Source organism: Heloderma suspectum, chromosome 3 (genome assembly GCF_057233095.1).
Source record: "Heloderma suspectum isolate Gila_16-S chromosome 3, 16-S_ref, whole genome shotgun sequence".
In the NCBI taxonomy this organism is placed as follows: Eukaryota; Metazoa; Chordata; class Lepidosauria; order Squamata; family Helodermatidae; genus Heloderma; species Heloderma suspectum.
The window spans coordinates 155,462,846-155,478,580 of NC_139460.1; the positions used below are offsets into that span (position 1 = coordinate 155,462,846).

At 39.7% G+C, this 15,735-nt stretch overlaps 1 protein-coding gene across 19 annotated transcripts in view; it reads left to right on the plus strand.

The window, feature by feature from the left end:
- The window catches only part of MYCBP2 (MYC binding protein 2), a 198,523-nt gene that overhangs the window by 18,072 nt on the left and 164,716 nt on the right, over positions 1–15,735 (plus strand). For all 19 annotated transcript variants that reach the window (XR_014789262.1, XR_014789263.1, XM_084844798.1 and 16 more), the window contains exons 2-6: positions 3,569–3,644; positions 10,944–11,159; positions 11,283–11,436; positions 13,419–13,615; positions 15,394–15,636. Coding sequence is in view for 17 of the 19 variants with exons in the window: in XM_084844798.1 (XP_084700924.1) it covers positions 3,569–3,644; positions 10,944–11,159; positions 11,283–11,436; positions 13,419–13,615; positions 15,394–15,636 (886 nt within the window). In the remaining 2 variants the exon portion in view is untranslated. The remainder of the gene's footprint in view (positions 1–3,568; positions 3,645–10,943; positions 11,160–11,282; positions 11,437–13,418; positions 13,616–15,393; positions 15,637–15,735) is intronic.

The following is a 15,735-nucleotide window of genomic DNA, read 5'->3' on the forward strand; positions in this document are numbered from 1 at the left end:
TTACCTAAAACGAGGCATGCAAGTGACATCTTGAATTTGTATAATGCAACTTTGTAAGTAAAGCCATGTAGTGAATGGTATTACTCATGTTAGAGAAGTATGCATATAGGAGGAGGGAAAGGAAAAATAAAAATAAGAGGAATTAATTTGTATGTGATTAAAATCCTGCTGGAAGGTAGGGTATATAACATAGGAGGAGTGTTGGGGTCAGAGGTGAGAAGACTCTGGGCCAGTTTGCATGATCAGCGCAGCCCACCATGCTTATTTAAGACATGGTGGGTTGTGTTGTGTGCTGGTGGCCATTTTGAATAATCAAGCTGTGGAGGGTAGTTGCCATGGCTTATCATGTCATGTGAACCTGGCGAGGGTGGCTTATGTGATGATTAAATAACTCTTGCATAACCCTAAGACAGCCCATGAGTTATGCATGGGTTGTTTAACTCTCACATAAGCTACCCTCGGTGGCATCACATGACATGATGAGCAACAGTGACTGCCTGCCATGGCCTGGATATTCAAAATGGTTGCTGGCACACATTGCAATCCACTGTGGGTTAAATAAGCCATAGTGGGCAACCCACGATCATAGTGGTTATCAGTATCAGTGCCCTGCTTAGGCTGGGTCAGACTCAGGATTAAGGTAATTGAGGGGCAAATCCAAATGCAGGTCAATAAAAGGCAAAGGTCAAAGGCATAGTTCTACCACGCAAGTAAGTGATTTCCAGAAGAGAGGTGTGAGGCACAGCCAAGGTCAGAACACAAGAGAGCAGCCAAATAGAAACATAGTCCCAAAACCAGAGTCAAGCAGGAGTCCAGACGTCAGTAGCTCAGAGATTCAATCACAAGACAGGGTCAAGGAAACAAGACTACAAGACACTGGAAGCTGAGGTAAGGTGTTGTTTCCAACAGTTCTCAAGTTCCAACTGAGAGTGGATATAGCCAGAGCTTCCAGAGCCCCACCCAGGGCTCAGCTGAAGTTCATCACAGCCTTGTATAAAAAGTCCTCCTCATGAGGAGGGCCTTACTCATGAAGAGTCCAGTTGTTGTGGTTCTTGAGGCATGTACTTCACCTCTAGGTGGCAGCCTGTGCTTCTATCTTCTTGCACCTGTGCATTCTACATCTAGGCCGATGTTTGGCCTCCTCTCAGATTCTATGGGGGACGTACGTTCCTCAGAGGCCCTGTCCAGGGGTTCCTCAGTGTCTACCGGCACTGGAGGACTTGGTGTAGCTTCTTTGGAGGTGATAGGAGTGCCAGTGTCAGGATGATGTCAGGTTTGTTGAACTCTGCAGTGGCTTATTTTGATTGTGTGAACCGGCCTAATGTATGACTGGTTCTGCTTGATGAAGGCTTAGATGAGATCTGAGGAGATAATAACCTATCCTTGTTGTCATTCTCGATTTGGCCCTCTACCTGGACTCACACAGGTGGTTGAGAAATCCTCCTGTGCCAACTTACCACCATTTGCTTCCCAGTGCAGTGATCGCACTCCTATTTTGACCTCCCTGGTTGCTGTTTTGGCCATCAGTAAGGTTCCTTGCAAGCTTTGCCTGCCTGACCCCACACGACCTGCTTTCTTGCAAAACTTTGTGAGAATTCTTAGCTGTATATGCAACTCAGAAGTCCCATACATGGAGATGCCATCTCTGGCAGAGAGTAAAGCATTACGGCTTGTAGGCCAGCAGGAGAACAGTCCTCTGATCTGGATAGAGTTTTCAGCAGCCATTGGCTGTAACTGCAGAATGTTTGCTATGTAATTGCAGAATGTTTGTTATGTAATTGCAGAATGTTGCAGGTACTTTCACATGTTCCTGGAAAGGACATTACAGAGGGGAGTAATGGAAAGGGCTGCAAAGTTTGATTGGTAGATTAATCAACTAAAGCTATTTCTTTTTACGAGGCTATTTTGGTTTTATTGTCCCTGGGAGCTTGTGCTAAAGGGCAATTTTTAAATTCTCAAAATAATTAGTATCATAAACTGGGGGGGGACTAGTAACGGTTGCTTTTTCTGGTAACAATAAGTGGCAGCTTTTGCTTGGTAAATTTTAAATTCTCACATGCCAATACTTCAAAAAGGCATTTAAATCTAATATGTAAATATATTTAATTTTTATAAATTACACTGTTAAAAGGCATATACTTAATGTAAACTTCCTGTTGGTGGACAAATGGATAATTGCTCATCAGGGCCTTCCGTTGAGGTTCCACAGGAATTCTTGGGGTGTGTGTATAATGTGTGTGTATGTATATATACGCACACACATGCATATATGTACGCAGACACTCAGACATGCATAGATGTCTGAGATTCTGTAGAGGTTGGGCAACAAGCCACTGCAGTGTAACTGTCGTTTATCGTCAAACTTTTGCTAGATTTGTAGTAATAGCAGGCTCTAGGGTGAGACTGGGATCATAAAATGATCAGTATGGGCACTTTTTTTTAATGTCAGCTTTTCTATATGGACTGAAATCAATTTTCTGTTGTGCAATTATGTCAGTTAACATTTATGTGTTCTATCCATTTATATTAGCAAGCTTTTTACTATTTAATAAGTGTTGGGATATATATTACTATAGGGATGGTGCATGTAAACAGTTGAAGGTTTACTGTAAGTTTTGCTTTTTAGTTGTCAAATACAGTAGATACCTTAGAGGAAATTAATGTTAAATTTCCTGACATCACTAGGGCCAGTTAGGAAATACACATTATGGGATTTTTTTGAGACAAATTGAAGCAAGCATTAACATATCCTATAAGGATTTGAAAGGCAAAGGGACATTTGTCTAGCTGTTCTATAAAACAATGCTCCACTTTAAACCAGTTAGGGCGCAATCCTATTCAGATAGGCGGCCGCCTCTGAAGTCGGAGTCGACTGCCTATCCAATGCAGGGCAGGAGAAGCACGGAGAGGATTGTTTCCGCCACACTTCTTCTATCCTGCATTTTTGGCTAGATAGCCAATTGTGGCTGTGTAGCCACGGGAGGGCAGAGCAGGGGAGGAAGCAGCTGTACAACATATCAGATGTGTCGTACAGGCATTTCCGCCCTCCCCACCCTGGAACGCCCTCTGGGAATGCCCCTTTTCGGCCGCTCTGTGCTCCTCTTGCGAGTGCAGAGCATGGGGCTGGAGGCAGCCTGGAAGTGTGGGGAGGTCGGTTCCCGGAAAACCAGATATCCTATGGCTGTCTATCCACTGTCTAGCGGCCATAGGATTGCTTCCTTAGTGGTATTGATTTACAAGAGCTGTATAGAGCAGCTCAGTGGCTATGTTCTCCCTGGTTGTGGGGATTGTAACATTTTTAGTTGCCTAGTCTCATAATAGGATGAAGGGATGATAAACATGAAATCCTCATGTGTCAATGCTGGGAGATTAATGTGTATGTTAAATGGACCCTTGCATTTTGATGTCTTTTCTAAGGCCATTGTTGATAGCTGTAAGGCACGTATTTGATGATACAGCTTTTGTTTGTTTGTATGGAATAATACAACTTAAATTAAATGTCACTAAATGTAATGGGCTCATGTGTGTTATTTTTTTAGTGTGAAATAATGTTTATGTATTTTTATAGGTGTAAAAAGCTTGTAAGCAAGAAGAAACTAAAAAGAAAGCAGAAGAGTAAATTGAAAGTAAAAACACGGAACAAGGTAATTCCTATTTTGTTCTTCTCTATTATGTTCCTATTGTATTTAACTATTTTATCTAGGGATAAAATTTTGCTGTAAATTGAAGCAAAACTTCAGTAAAGAGCAAATTGTTAGCTGCTTTAATAGTCGTAGCTTGACGAAACCCAAGATGTTTCAGCACAGTTCAGTTTGAGGCATATTTACATTCTAATCCGTTTTAGTAGAGTTCTTGCTGAAAGGGATGTTACATGACATGGTTCCCAGTTCTTTGGCCTTACTGCTTCATTTTATTTTACCATGTTCAAAATGACTCTATTCTATTTGGATATTTATTCGCTCTTAAGGCTCTATTTTAGTGACAGCATGTTTTAAAATATACAAAATTCCTAAAATGTAGTACAGATAATATAATTAAAACTCACAAAATCCAGCAAGATTAAAATATCCTGTTTAATAGCCTCTCTCTAACGTTGGCCATTAAAACCAGCTCAAATAGGAAATCCTTGTAATCTTGTCTGAATAGGGTTAATTGGAAATAAGATAGGCTTGGATACAAAGTGCTGTGTGTGGTGTTCTGACTGCTTGCACAAAAGGTGTTTCTCATCTCCCAGTTTCCAGCTGTAGCCACCTACACTCCTTAAAGAGCTACCCCAAGGTCATGGAGCCCTCCAGAGTGACCCTTCATGAGAAGGAAATATTGCACACCCTCTGTTCTGTGTATATATGGAAGCATTTTCTGTATGTGCACGGTGGATTTGGACCCCGGCCATAGTGAGAACATTACATGTTTGGTCTAGTTAGCTTTAGTCTATACTATTGCTTTCAATTAGGAAATGATTTTTTTAAAGATATGCATCATCCATATGCTTATTTTTCAGTTAGTTTTTCTCACTATTGTTTTTAGTACAAAATTTGTAGTAGGATGTGATTTTTAAAAGATAGATTGACCAGCCTCCCACTGAGCAGCTATATTTTTGTTGTGCTTTTTGGATGGTGAAAAAGGACCAGTCAGTTGTAAGATACTTTAATGTCATAATACTCTTGATAGTGTAATCTCTAAATTTGTTAAAGTATACCACAACGTGTTAATTGTACTGATATTTGAGCAAATCCATATAGTTCAAAGAAGGACATCAACCCATAACATTTTTCAGTTTAGCTCTGATTTAGGTTCAGTTGCAAATGAAGTTATTCCAGTTTGGTTTCAGTTCAGATCAACGAAGTTTCAGTAACTGGTTTGGCACACATAACCAACCAAAATGTAAATATAAGGCATGTTATTTATAAGGATTGTTTGCATAACAGTGGTGGTCTCTTCCGCCTTCCCCCTTTCTTTCGTCTAATAGGTGCACTGTAAACCCTTACGTTTGTCACCACCTCACCCCTATCAAGATTGGTGTTCACATTTACTAAGTTGAATGGGCCCTGTTTCATCCTGATTTCTGCTTTTCCTGTCTTTCTGTAATCATGTTATTTCCTGTTTTACTGCCCCAATTTCAGGTTCACATAGTTTATTTTACATTGACATTGTACTGTACATATGAAGATCATTTGATAGACTCCAGATATGTCCTGTGTTAGCTGTCTTGTGTTGTTGCATCACCTCACATACGTGTTGTATGGCCATCCATGTTCCATGTTGTAACTTAGATGTTGACCAAACCTCTGTCACAAAGTGGAAGCAGTCCTCCAGTTCATTCCCTACCAAATGCTTCTTAGGCCTAGCCTTAAAGAGGACAGAGTATAGAAGTCTGTACAGTAACAAAGTACATACATCATCCCAGATATTAATCGTATTTTTATGTGATCGTTCTTGTTCTGGTGGAGCCAGTGAGTATACTGCATCAGGTGTTTTGTTGTTACCTGTTCTTCTGAACAAGTTACCTATTTTTTTTTCTGGTTCTGTTCTAGTTCAGGTTCAACAGAGACTTTCAGCTTCTGTTCTGCTTCAGCAATAAATAAGTTAGTTCCAGTTTTTGGTTTAGGTTTGCTTTGACTTCCTAGCTCAAAGGCTTTACTATCTGTTTACACAGTGGTGCCGTATTTATCACCACCAGACAATATCTACAAATGTAAATGGGAATTAGAATATAGTGTACAGTTCTCAGAAGAACAAGGGAAACTTACTTGAAAACATTAAAACTGAAATGAATTGTCAAAATGTTTGAACTTAAAATATTACCATTCAAAATTTGAAAGTAGATTTTGAATTGCACATCTTAAGTTTTATCTCAGTTTGAAATTTATACTTCTTGGCATCTGACCATTTTGATTTTGGCAAATATAAAACTCCATTGGTCAGCTGTTAGTTGTCAAATACTAAATACCATTGCTTGTCAACTATAACACACTCTCGAATACTGTCAGAGATCAAACTTCGAGAGGGTTTGGTTGTCACATTAAACTAGTTTAGTATGACAAGAACAAGCCTTAGCAAGCCTTGGGCTTGCATGCTCCCTTCCTCCCCTCTCAGGCAGAGCTGCAAGGAGGAGCTTGGAAATGTTCACTTCTAGTTTTGCACAACCATAACTTGTTATGTTGTTGGAACCAACAAACTGTGGTTAAATTAACTATGCTTTGCTTGAAACAAACTTTGAATGGACAGAAGTTCACAGAAGGTGCTTCACCTTGGGCGATTTCCCCTAAGCCAGTAGCAGTTCATGTGTCCCCATTCCTCCGATATCATGTTCATGGGTGTCCACTGATTCTTCAGAGAGGCTTTTATGGGAGTGCATGGGGAGTCTCCTTCTGTGGATTTTCTTTTGTTCACAATTATCAGGATTGAAGCCTTGCTCTCAACTTCACATATATTGGGTACAGAGCTAGGGCACATCCAGTTCATTTTGCGTCAGAAAATAATTTGATCTACAGACCTAGAGAGAGTTGCCGAAAACTAGAAATTTGTGTTGAATAGATAGATATTAATGAATGGATAGTTAAGCTTGGAATACTTCATATATAACTTAATAGGTTAGTAATTTGAGACATTTTGAGAAAATAAGGAAACTCTTAGCGTAATTTCTGAAATATCTAATGTAACTGGTAATGTATAATTGGTTGCTTTTATCTTTTTTTTTTTTTTTAAGTTTGTCTACTACTAAAGCTGCATACAAGAAGGATTGTGTTCCACACATCCTTATGGTAGCAGTTCAGGAGCTTGAACCATAAAGATATTTAAAGCCAAAGTACTCTTTTTTAAATAGCTCATTAAGGGAGCAATCTATGTCCTCTAGACAGTGTCTGGGGACATAGGATTTTTTGGTTTCCTGGCTCAGCGCTCTTAGACAGGGCTCTGAACCAGGAAACTGCTCCCCACCCCCTCGCCATCATAGTTGGCATGCAGAGAACTGTGCTGGCTACCTCTCCACGCTAGGTAAACAGAGTGTGGAGACGGGGAGGGAGGGGAGGAGGCTGGGGTGGCTGGCTTATGCCTTTTCTTATGGCTGCCCCAGCCTCCTTCCCACCTCCTCCCCGAAGCCTCTGCTAGACAGGCGAAATCGCCTGTCTAGCTAAAATGCAGTGTGGGACGCACAAGGTGCCTCCCTCTCTATGTACAATACTTGTAAGCCTCTGAGTTCAGGATTGCGCCCGAAGGCCGTGGTTGGAAATAACTTAGAGAGGTGGGAGTCGGAGTAAACAACTACGTTCACTTTCATGCCAACTATTCCTCTTGTTTTTCTCCTCTGGTTTTGATGGAACGTATGCTGTATTACTGATGTAGAATATAGGATACAGAAGATACAGGTAACATATTCTGCCAAAAGCATGGTCTGGCGCCTGTCCATAACTCTGTGTTTGCAAAATTCAGTTCTGCTTTACATTGGCTAATCAAAAGGAATTGGTTCACAGACAGCCTTCTAAAAATCTGTGATTAGTGTAGAACTTAATTAAAGTGTAAATAAAATGTAGTAGTAGTAGTTTATCTACGGTCTACCAAACACATAAATCAAATATATAATTGGTACTCCTAATTTGAAATTTTCCTAAATATCTGATTCATACCTTCGTGTATTAAATGTTGAAGGATAACTTGTGCTTCTACCCTATAAATTATGGTAGTGTCTGCTGTTTCCTTTCTCCTGTTTAACTGATGGGTAGCAGGGAGTAGCAGGGAGGGGGGCAGAGTAATGTTGCTTGTCACTGACACTATTTCATAGGGGCCTTAACACTCTACATTGATGCTCCCTGTTGGCATAGCAATGGGTGGTTCATACGCGTTCCAAATGTAATAAAAGCCACTGCTGAGGCAAAGGAATAGACATACTTTTCCTGGCTATTTAAAAATAAGGGCTTTTCCCTATGTGATATTAAAATATGCATAGGTAAGCAACCAGAAAGTAGGCAGATGAGTCTGCATCATGGAAATGATCAAAACTCGTGTGCCATTTGTGTTTGACTCATATAACTGCTTACATGATATAATTACAGTTATTCCATATCTTTAGCATGTGAAGCAGGGCTGGGGGACATGTGGCCCTCCAGATGTTGTTGGACTGCAACACACCATTGGCTAAGCTAGGGCTGATGGGAGTTGCTGTCCTTCAACATGTGGTGGGCCACATGTTCCCTAACCCTGCTTTACAAGCCAAAGATATGGAAAAAAATGTAATTATAAGATATAATATATAAGGGAGCCAGTGTGGTGTAGTGGCTAGAGTGATGGACTGGGAGTCAGAAGATCTGGGTTCTAGTTCCCACTCAGCCATGGAAGCCCACTGGGTGACTTTGGGCCAGTCATAGGCTCTCAGCCCAACCTACCTCACAGGGTTGTTGTTGTGAGGATAAAATGGAGAAGAGGAGGATTATGTATGCTACCTTGGGTTCCTTAAAGAGGAAAAAAGGCAGGATAGAAATGTAATAAAATAAATAAATAGCCACTTAAAAAGAATCTGCATTTCCAGAACTTTTAAGAATGAAGATATTGATTTGGACAATTATGAATTATAAGCTACAATGCAAGAGAGCTTTTTCCAAAGCCTGCCTGCCTTTGAATTATTGAATATTTTCATAACTGGAGTTGCTAGATCTGGTGAGGAATGGTTGGAGAACTGTTCACAAATGGCTTTGCTTTCATGCTCATGATCTAGCTGATCATAATATTTGAGGGTTGACATTGCAGTTGAAAAATGTGCAGGCTCAGATTTGGGCAAGCCTTTTCAGGGAAAGGAGTTTATAGTTCTGAGGCAGCAACCAAGGACTTGTCTCTTCATGGCGTCATGGAGTGGAATTGGCAGACAGTTTGTACTACCTTTTGCTGATCTGAAAAGATGTTAATGGAACATGAGAGGAGATGTTCTTTAAGGTCCAAGCAGCTTAGGAGTTTTAAATTGTAGATTGAACTTGGCACTTTCAGTTGTGCCCAGGAGACTGCAGCACTGGTGTAATTTGCTTTCTGTCATCCATCTCCACCAGCTAAACTTTCAAACAAATATTAGGCACAAAGAGTGTATTAGAGTAGACTAGTATTAAGGTTACAAAGTCATGAATGATGGTTGTATCCAACTAGGGGGAGAAATGCTTGCAGGTTGAGCTGATATTAAACAAAGTCTCCTTCCAATATGTGGTTGAGTGCAGTTTCAGATACAAGTACTTCAGGGCTGAAAACCTGAGTGAGCTGTGTGACAGTGTGTAAAGGTGAACTAGCTTAAATCCCATATCTCCCTTCCCTTTGAAAATCTTATCCATATATTAAAATGGAATAACCTCCCCCACTACTTAAGAGCTTTTCTGTCTTGTTTCATCACTGTATGTGTTTTTCTATTTTGGTTGAGAAGATGTCAGGAAGATATTATTCTGTTGACCATGACATTTCATAATCCTATTTACAAATTGTAGTATCATTAAGCTCCTCACGAATATCCTGAAAGAGGTTTTCATTGATGTCTTACTCATGAAGACAGTATTTATTGTTGCATGACACTGTACTATGTCTACATGTTCTCTAACAGACAGTATGTTTTCCCTGTAGACCACAGGTGGGCAACTTGTGGCTCTCCAGATGATGATGGACTGCAGCTCCCATCAGCCAACAACATCTGGCGGGTCGTAGTCGCCCACTCCTGATCTAGACAGGACTGAAACTAGAGGAAGCACAAACCTGAAGTTTTAATCAGAGCTTCTTCTGAGATCTAGTACAATTTCAGTGATGCTTTTGGTGTCATAGGGCTCTTTCAGGTTTGCTGTTTTTGCTGCAGCAGACACAAGTAGTTCAGTCTCATTCCTGTTATCCTCATACTGCAGATGGGCGGGGGTGAGGCTGATGGAGTGGCTTGCCTAGGACCACCTCGTGAGTTCATGGCAGAAGTGATACTGGAACTAGGGACTTTGTGATTTGTAGCTCAACCTCTTTGCCTGTATGTTAAACCAGTTCAGTGTTTTCCACAATAAACATGTAAAATGGCAGCAACTCATCTCTAAACATACAGTGGGCACATGCCAGGGATCTGCGTCCAGTCAGTGTTCCTTCACAAATGCCTGAGCGTGTTTAGGATCTGCAGCTGCCCTCCATACACATTTAATGCACTGAGCACTGGTGTAACACCACTGTAGCTGCAGCAAATACAATTGCCAATTTTGTGAAGCAAATAATAGTTTCAAGGGAATGCATATTTACAGTTGCGTGCCCTGTGACTGTAATGAAATGGGGTCATATCCAGTGTTAGGTCTACATAAAGTAGATTCATTGAAATGAATGTGACTTACATGAATCATGACCAACTTAAGTCACATTCATTTCAATAGGTCTACTCTAAGTAAGACTAGCATTGGACCCAGCCCAGTGATAGAAAAGGGCCATTGTAGGCTATGGTAACAGGTGGGCATTCTTTCCGCCTTTAAATTAAAGCTGTTGCTGCTGTTACACACCAGTCTTTTTGGTGCCAGGCCCCTGGGGTAATCAGCTGTGAAACTTGCTTAATGAGGGAACTCATACTGTGTTATGGCTTGGCATCCTTGCATCAGTTAATTTATAAGTGGTTTCTATAGAGAGGCTAAATAAGAAAAAATTTCTCTTAGTTTTGGCTTGTCTCAGGCTCTCACCAAGAGCAGATATATTTCAGCAACAGTCTTTTTTAACTCCCTCCCCACGCCTTTATATCCATGATGTCTGTACACCAAGTGTTGTGATTATTTGCAGTTTTAAACTTGATCCTTCTTGTGATCTCCTTTTTCACATCACATTCAGTTAAAGAGGTAACTATCGTATAAGCAAAAGTAGGGGACTTGTGAGAGGAATGTGGTTTTGGTAAATGCCTCTTTTAATATAACATGAAGATTTTGCTGAATGATTGATTGCGAGAAAATCTTTTTTATTATTATTAGGGTGAAAACCTGGATAGTATGGTAACCATACCAGACATCAAACTTCACAGCAACCCTTCAGCTTTCAACGTCTACTGCAATGTACGGCATTGTGTCCTGGAGTGGCAGAAAAGGGAAACCTCTGTAGCTTTGGCTTCAAAAAATACTGTGCAGAGTGGTGATTCAGATAGCGAGGAGGAGGAGGAGGCTAAAGAGCCCCCTATCAAACTTCCAAAGGCAAGTAAACCTAGGCAATCATGTCAAGTTGCCATGCTATTGGTGTCATACTCTTTGAAATGTTCTGTAATGGCAGAACTCAAAGCATCTTTCTTTAATAGGACTTACTGCTTTGTATTTTAGATAATTGAAGTTGGACTATGTGAAGTGTTTGAACTTATCAAGGAAACAAGGTTTTCTCATCCATCTCTCTGTCTGAGAAGCCTGCAGGCACTTCTTAATGTGCTTCAGGGCCAGCAACCAGAAGGCCTCCAGTCAGAACCTCCTGAAGTTCTAGGTAATGTTTCCTGCAACTTAAACTCCAATTTTTGAAAAAAAGGGTAAATGCTGATCATTTTTATCACAAACTATGGGCAACATATTTGTCAGCAAATGTTTAATTACTGTATTTAAAATGGTTTTAACCTGCCTTTCCTTAAAACACCCAAGGCTGCTTACAACCTAATAAAAATAATTAAAAATATGAGCAAGAATAGAAGTTTAAGATAAATAAAAGAGAGCGACAGCAGGTAAAGAGAGCAACAGCAGGTAGATCAATTCAGAAACATTAGGAAAATTGTAACAGGAATAGAGTCATGTTTGATTATAAATACCTTCAGAGTCCTCTGCTGGCAATAATCTTGCCTTTGTGTTGTTGCTGAAGTTCTTTGCAAAGTTAAAGCCTAACATAAGGGTAATCTAACTTATTTTTAACATTACTCATTGTATGAAGTTTAAAAAATGCCACCTTATGAGCTGTTTCCTGTTACGATAATAGAGTATGAAAAAATGAAACACTTTGCCACTTACAGATTGGTCAATTAAAAGAAAAATCTGAAAATGTCAATTGACCTGTTTGTAGATCGTGAAGACATCTAAAACTAATAGCTGATATATCTGATTGAATGTCGTAAACTTGCACAGCTTAGAAACAACTTTGGGATGGAAGAAATAATTTGACAGACATTTCAGAGCAATTGGACTTCATACAATTTAGGGACCAATACAGGCCAGACGATTTAGCATTAATGGATGTTTTAACCATGTGAAAGATCGGTGCTGGATGTGAACACTAAATGATTAATTTACTGATTTGGTTTTGGGGGATTCGAAGACTAGTATTGTTACATGGTGCATGTGTATGTGTATTTTTGACTTTATGAAATATAAAATGAATAGTGAACCTGTTGCCCCAGTGCTACAAAACAAGGATATTTGAGCCAATTTAAATTATATGCCACATGGAGGCCACTGAAAATTGCTTATGTGATAATATTGGTTATACTCTAAGGATAACAATTTTGTTTTAAAGGTTATTTTATGTCATTTTTTCTTTAACTGTCTCCTGTGTTAATTGCAGAGCAGAATTAGAGTCAAATTTTCTTTGTTTCAGTTGGGCATGTATGTACATACACACACATCAATGTTCAAACAATATAAACCACAGAATCTCATATTATATATGAACAAATCTATTATTACCTCTGTTAAAACTATTCTTCTTCACAGCCAAAGTAGTAATGCAATATATTGACCCTGTTTGGACGTAATGGTGGCATTCTGCCACAATTTGTGGGTTAATTAACCCATGGTTTGTGCTTGGATTAATTTGGGATTGTGAATCCCAAGAACATGAACATGAACGTGAATCCCAAGAATCCCATGAACAACCCTAAGTGCCCAAGTTTGGTTGCCATGGAAACATCCTATGAATGCTGCATTTGTACGTTGTAGCTGGAAACTAGAAGTGGCTTGCGTGCACCGTGCATCCACACAAGTTGTGGGTTAATCTACAAAGCTACTGTTATGTCCGAACAGGTCTATTCTTAGCATGGGGAGAGGGGGCATTTTTAAGTGCTCTGCTATGGATTGAACTCTTCCACTTAGAAGATAGAAATCCTCTGTCGTACAGCTATGTTAGTGACATGGCATACTGTACTACACGTCTTGCCATATCATTTATCCATTGAGTATTTCCTAGGTTTGGAGTTGAACAATGGAGGAACAATGCATTGCCACTGAAATCGAGGGTTCTTTCTGATGCTACATGGTTACCCACTTGGTCCTTAAATATTTCAGTGAGCAGATGAGAGTTAATTTTAAAAAGGAGCTCTCAGTAGTTTTTCCAGGGCATATCACCAACATTGTTGCCAGCTTGCATTGTTGCTATTTTACTTCTCCATCCAAGGTACTGTCTTGCAATACCTTAATAGTATTTCCTGTGCCAGCTGGTTTTTGTTGTGCCTACATTGTGTAAGTAACCTTTTGTTTTATCTTTAGAGTCTCTGTTCCAGCTTCTTCTAGAAATAACTGTTCGGAGTACTGGAATGAATGACAGTACTGGTCAGTCTTTGACAGCACTGTCATGCGCTTGCCTCTTCAGTCTTGTAGCCACATGGGGAGAAACAGGAAGAACGCTTCAGGCAATCTCTGCTATCCTTACCAACAATGGGAGCCATGCTTGTCAAGCTATCCAGGTGTTTTATCAAAACTATACTACATTTAGATTATTGTGTTGCCTGAATGTGTGCATCAGTATTTGGCCCTAATCTCAAGAAGTCACTTGGTGTTTTCCAAATCAGATGGACAATTTGAGTGTTAAAGGTTTCAATAGAAATATCATGTGACAGAAGGCCATAGACAGTATATTTGAGTTCAATGCAATTGGACTTGAGTCCAGTGCAAACTAAATATAGTTTGTCATTCTCATGAATTTCTCACATGCCAAAATACCTGAGAACTATGTCCTCCTAATCTGAACAAATTTAGAATAAAATGCCTGAGTCGGCTCTTGAGAAATTGTGCTATATTACCTTGGAAATCAGCTCTGAAATGCATTGTCCTGGATCCAAAGAAAAGTGTGACTAGTCACAAGTGCCCAAGATAACTTTGAGCTTGTAGTTTTTAAAGGCAAACCTCCTTTGAAACTGAGGACAGTTTGAAAAGCACTTTGTGAACTGGGGAAAAGGTGATGGCAGGGAGGAAAGAATCTCATTGGGCATGCTCTCGCACTTGGACCTGCCTAAAGCAGCCCTTTGAATCCCAGCCATAGTAAACAGGGGCTTCTTGGTATTTGTTTCCTTATTTGGCATCACTATTTCAGGCTTTTGCCTTCTGAAAGCCCTAATTCTTGAGATTCTAAGAACAGCATTAGATATAGTGAGAAATGCTAACTAGTAGATATTTTATGGTTTTGCTTTTTGCACTTTCCAAATGGGAATTGTGTAAGGTTGGTATGGAAGCTATGGGGCTATTTGAAGTTTGTGCATGCCTCCCATGTGCACTCCCCTTTAAGATAACACAAAAAGCAGAAGTGCCATACACGTATATATCTGCTTGTCAATACTGCTTATATGATCTGGAACTGCTCTAGGAAGTGTTCAGAGTGTAAAGGTGTCTCACAAGCAGAATGTTCTTGTTTGTTGATTCATTCTGGGTATTTTTATCCTGACCGTCGATGGTGCTATCAAAGCAGCTTACAAAGGTGACAATGAAGCAACATACTACAACAACTAAATCAGCGAATCTAAAGGGCAGCATAAAACAAAACTAGGTTAAAAGCCATGTTTCCTAACTCCAGTCAACCCTCTTTGATCCTGAGCATAATTAACAAGGAGTAAATCACACTGAACTAGGTGGAACTTCTGAGTAAAGCATATTTAGGATTTGAATGTAAATAATTTTGTGAAAGGGAAAAATGGCAGTGGTCCATCCAGTGTTAATTCTTGCTAAAGACATGTTTATAACAGAAGTATCCATTTGCAGTACATGGCATTGATTCAGGTTGTCACCTTAATACCTTTCTTACGTTAGGGAAAATGTGTTTACAATAATGTATGTTAGCTGTTAATTGTTATTGGCACTATGGTCCTGTTCACATGTAACAACCCCTGGTTAACACATCGTGGATTGTTGAAAAGATGAATGAGAACGAGCCTACATTGTTTAACCATGGGTTCCAACTCTGGGTAGTCTGTCTCCCCAAAACCCATAGTTCCGGGTTTGGATTTCATGAAAAACAGCCCAGGGATGGAATGTCCCTGGATTGTTTATCTCAGTGGGAGTGGCTGGCCACTCATCTTTTCAGCAACCAATGGTTTGTTAACTGTGGGTTAATACAACATGCTAACTGGGTCAATATCAGTTGGCAACTAAACACTTCCAGGTAATAATTCTATTTTTTCCCTCTTTTTAGGATTGGTGAATTAAAGTTTTTCATAATAACTGATAGTTCTGTAATGTCTTCTTCGTTTAGGTGCCAACAATCTTAAATTCCCTCCAGAGAAGTGTACAGGCAGTTTTGGTGGGCAAAATCCAAATCCAAGATTGGTTTAGCAATGGAATTAAAAAAGCAGCCCTGATGCATAAGTGGTCATTGAAGGAAATTTCTGTAGATGAAGATGACCAGTGTCTCCTTCAGAGTGATGGTTACTTTTTGTATTTATTATGCAAAGATGGACTATACAAAATTGGCTCTGGATACAGTGGAACAGTCAGGGTAATGTACATTTTGAGTTTGGATTATTGACGTTTTTATAAAATTGTTTTTAAAGTGAGTAGTAGTACACATTTCAGTAGTAAATTTGAAGATGTATTG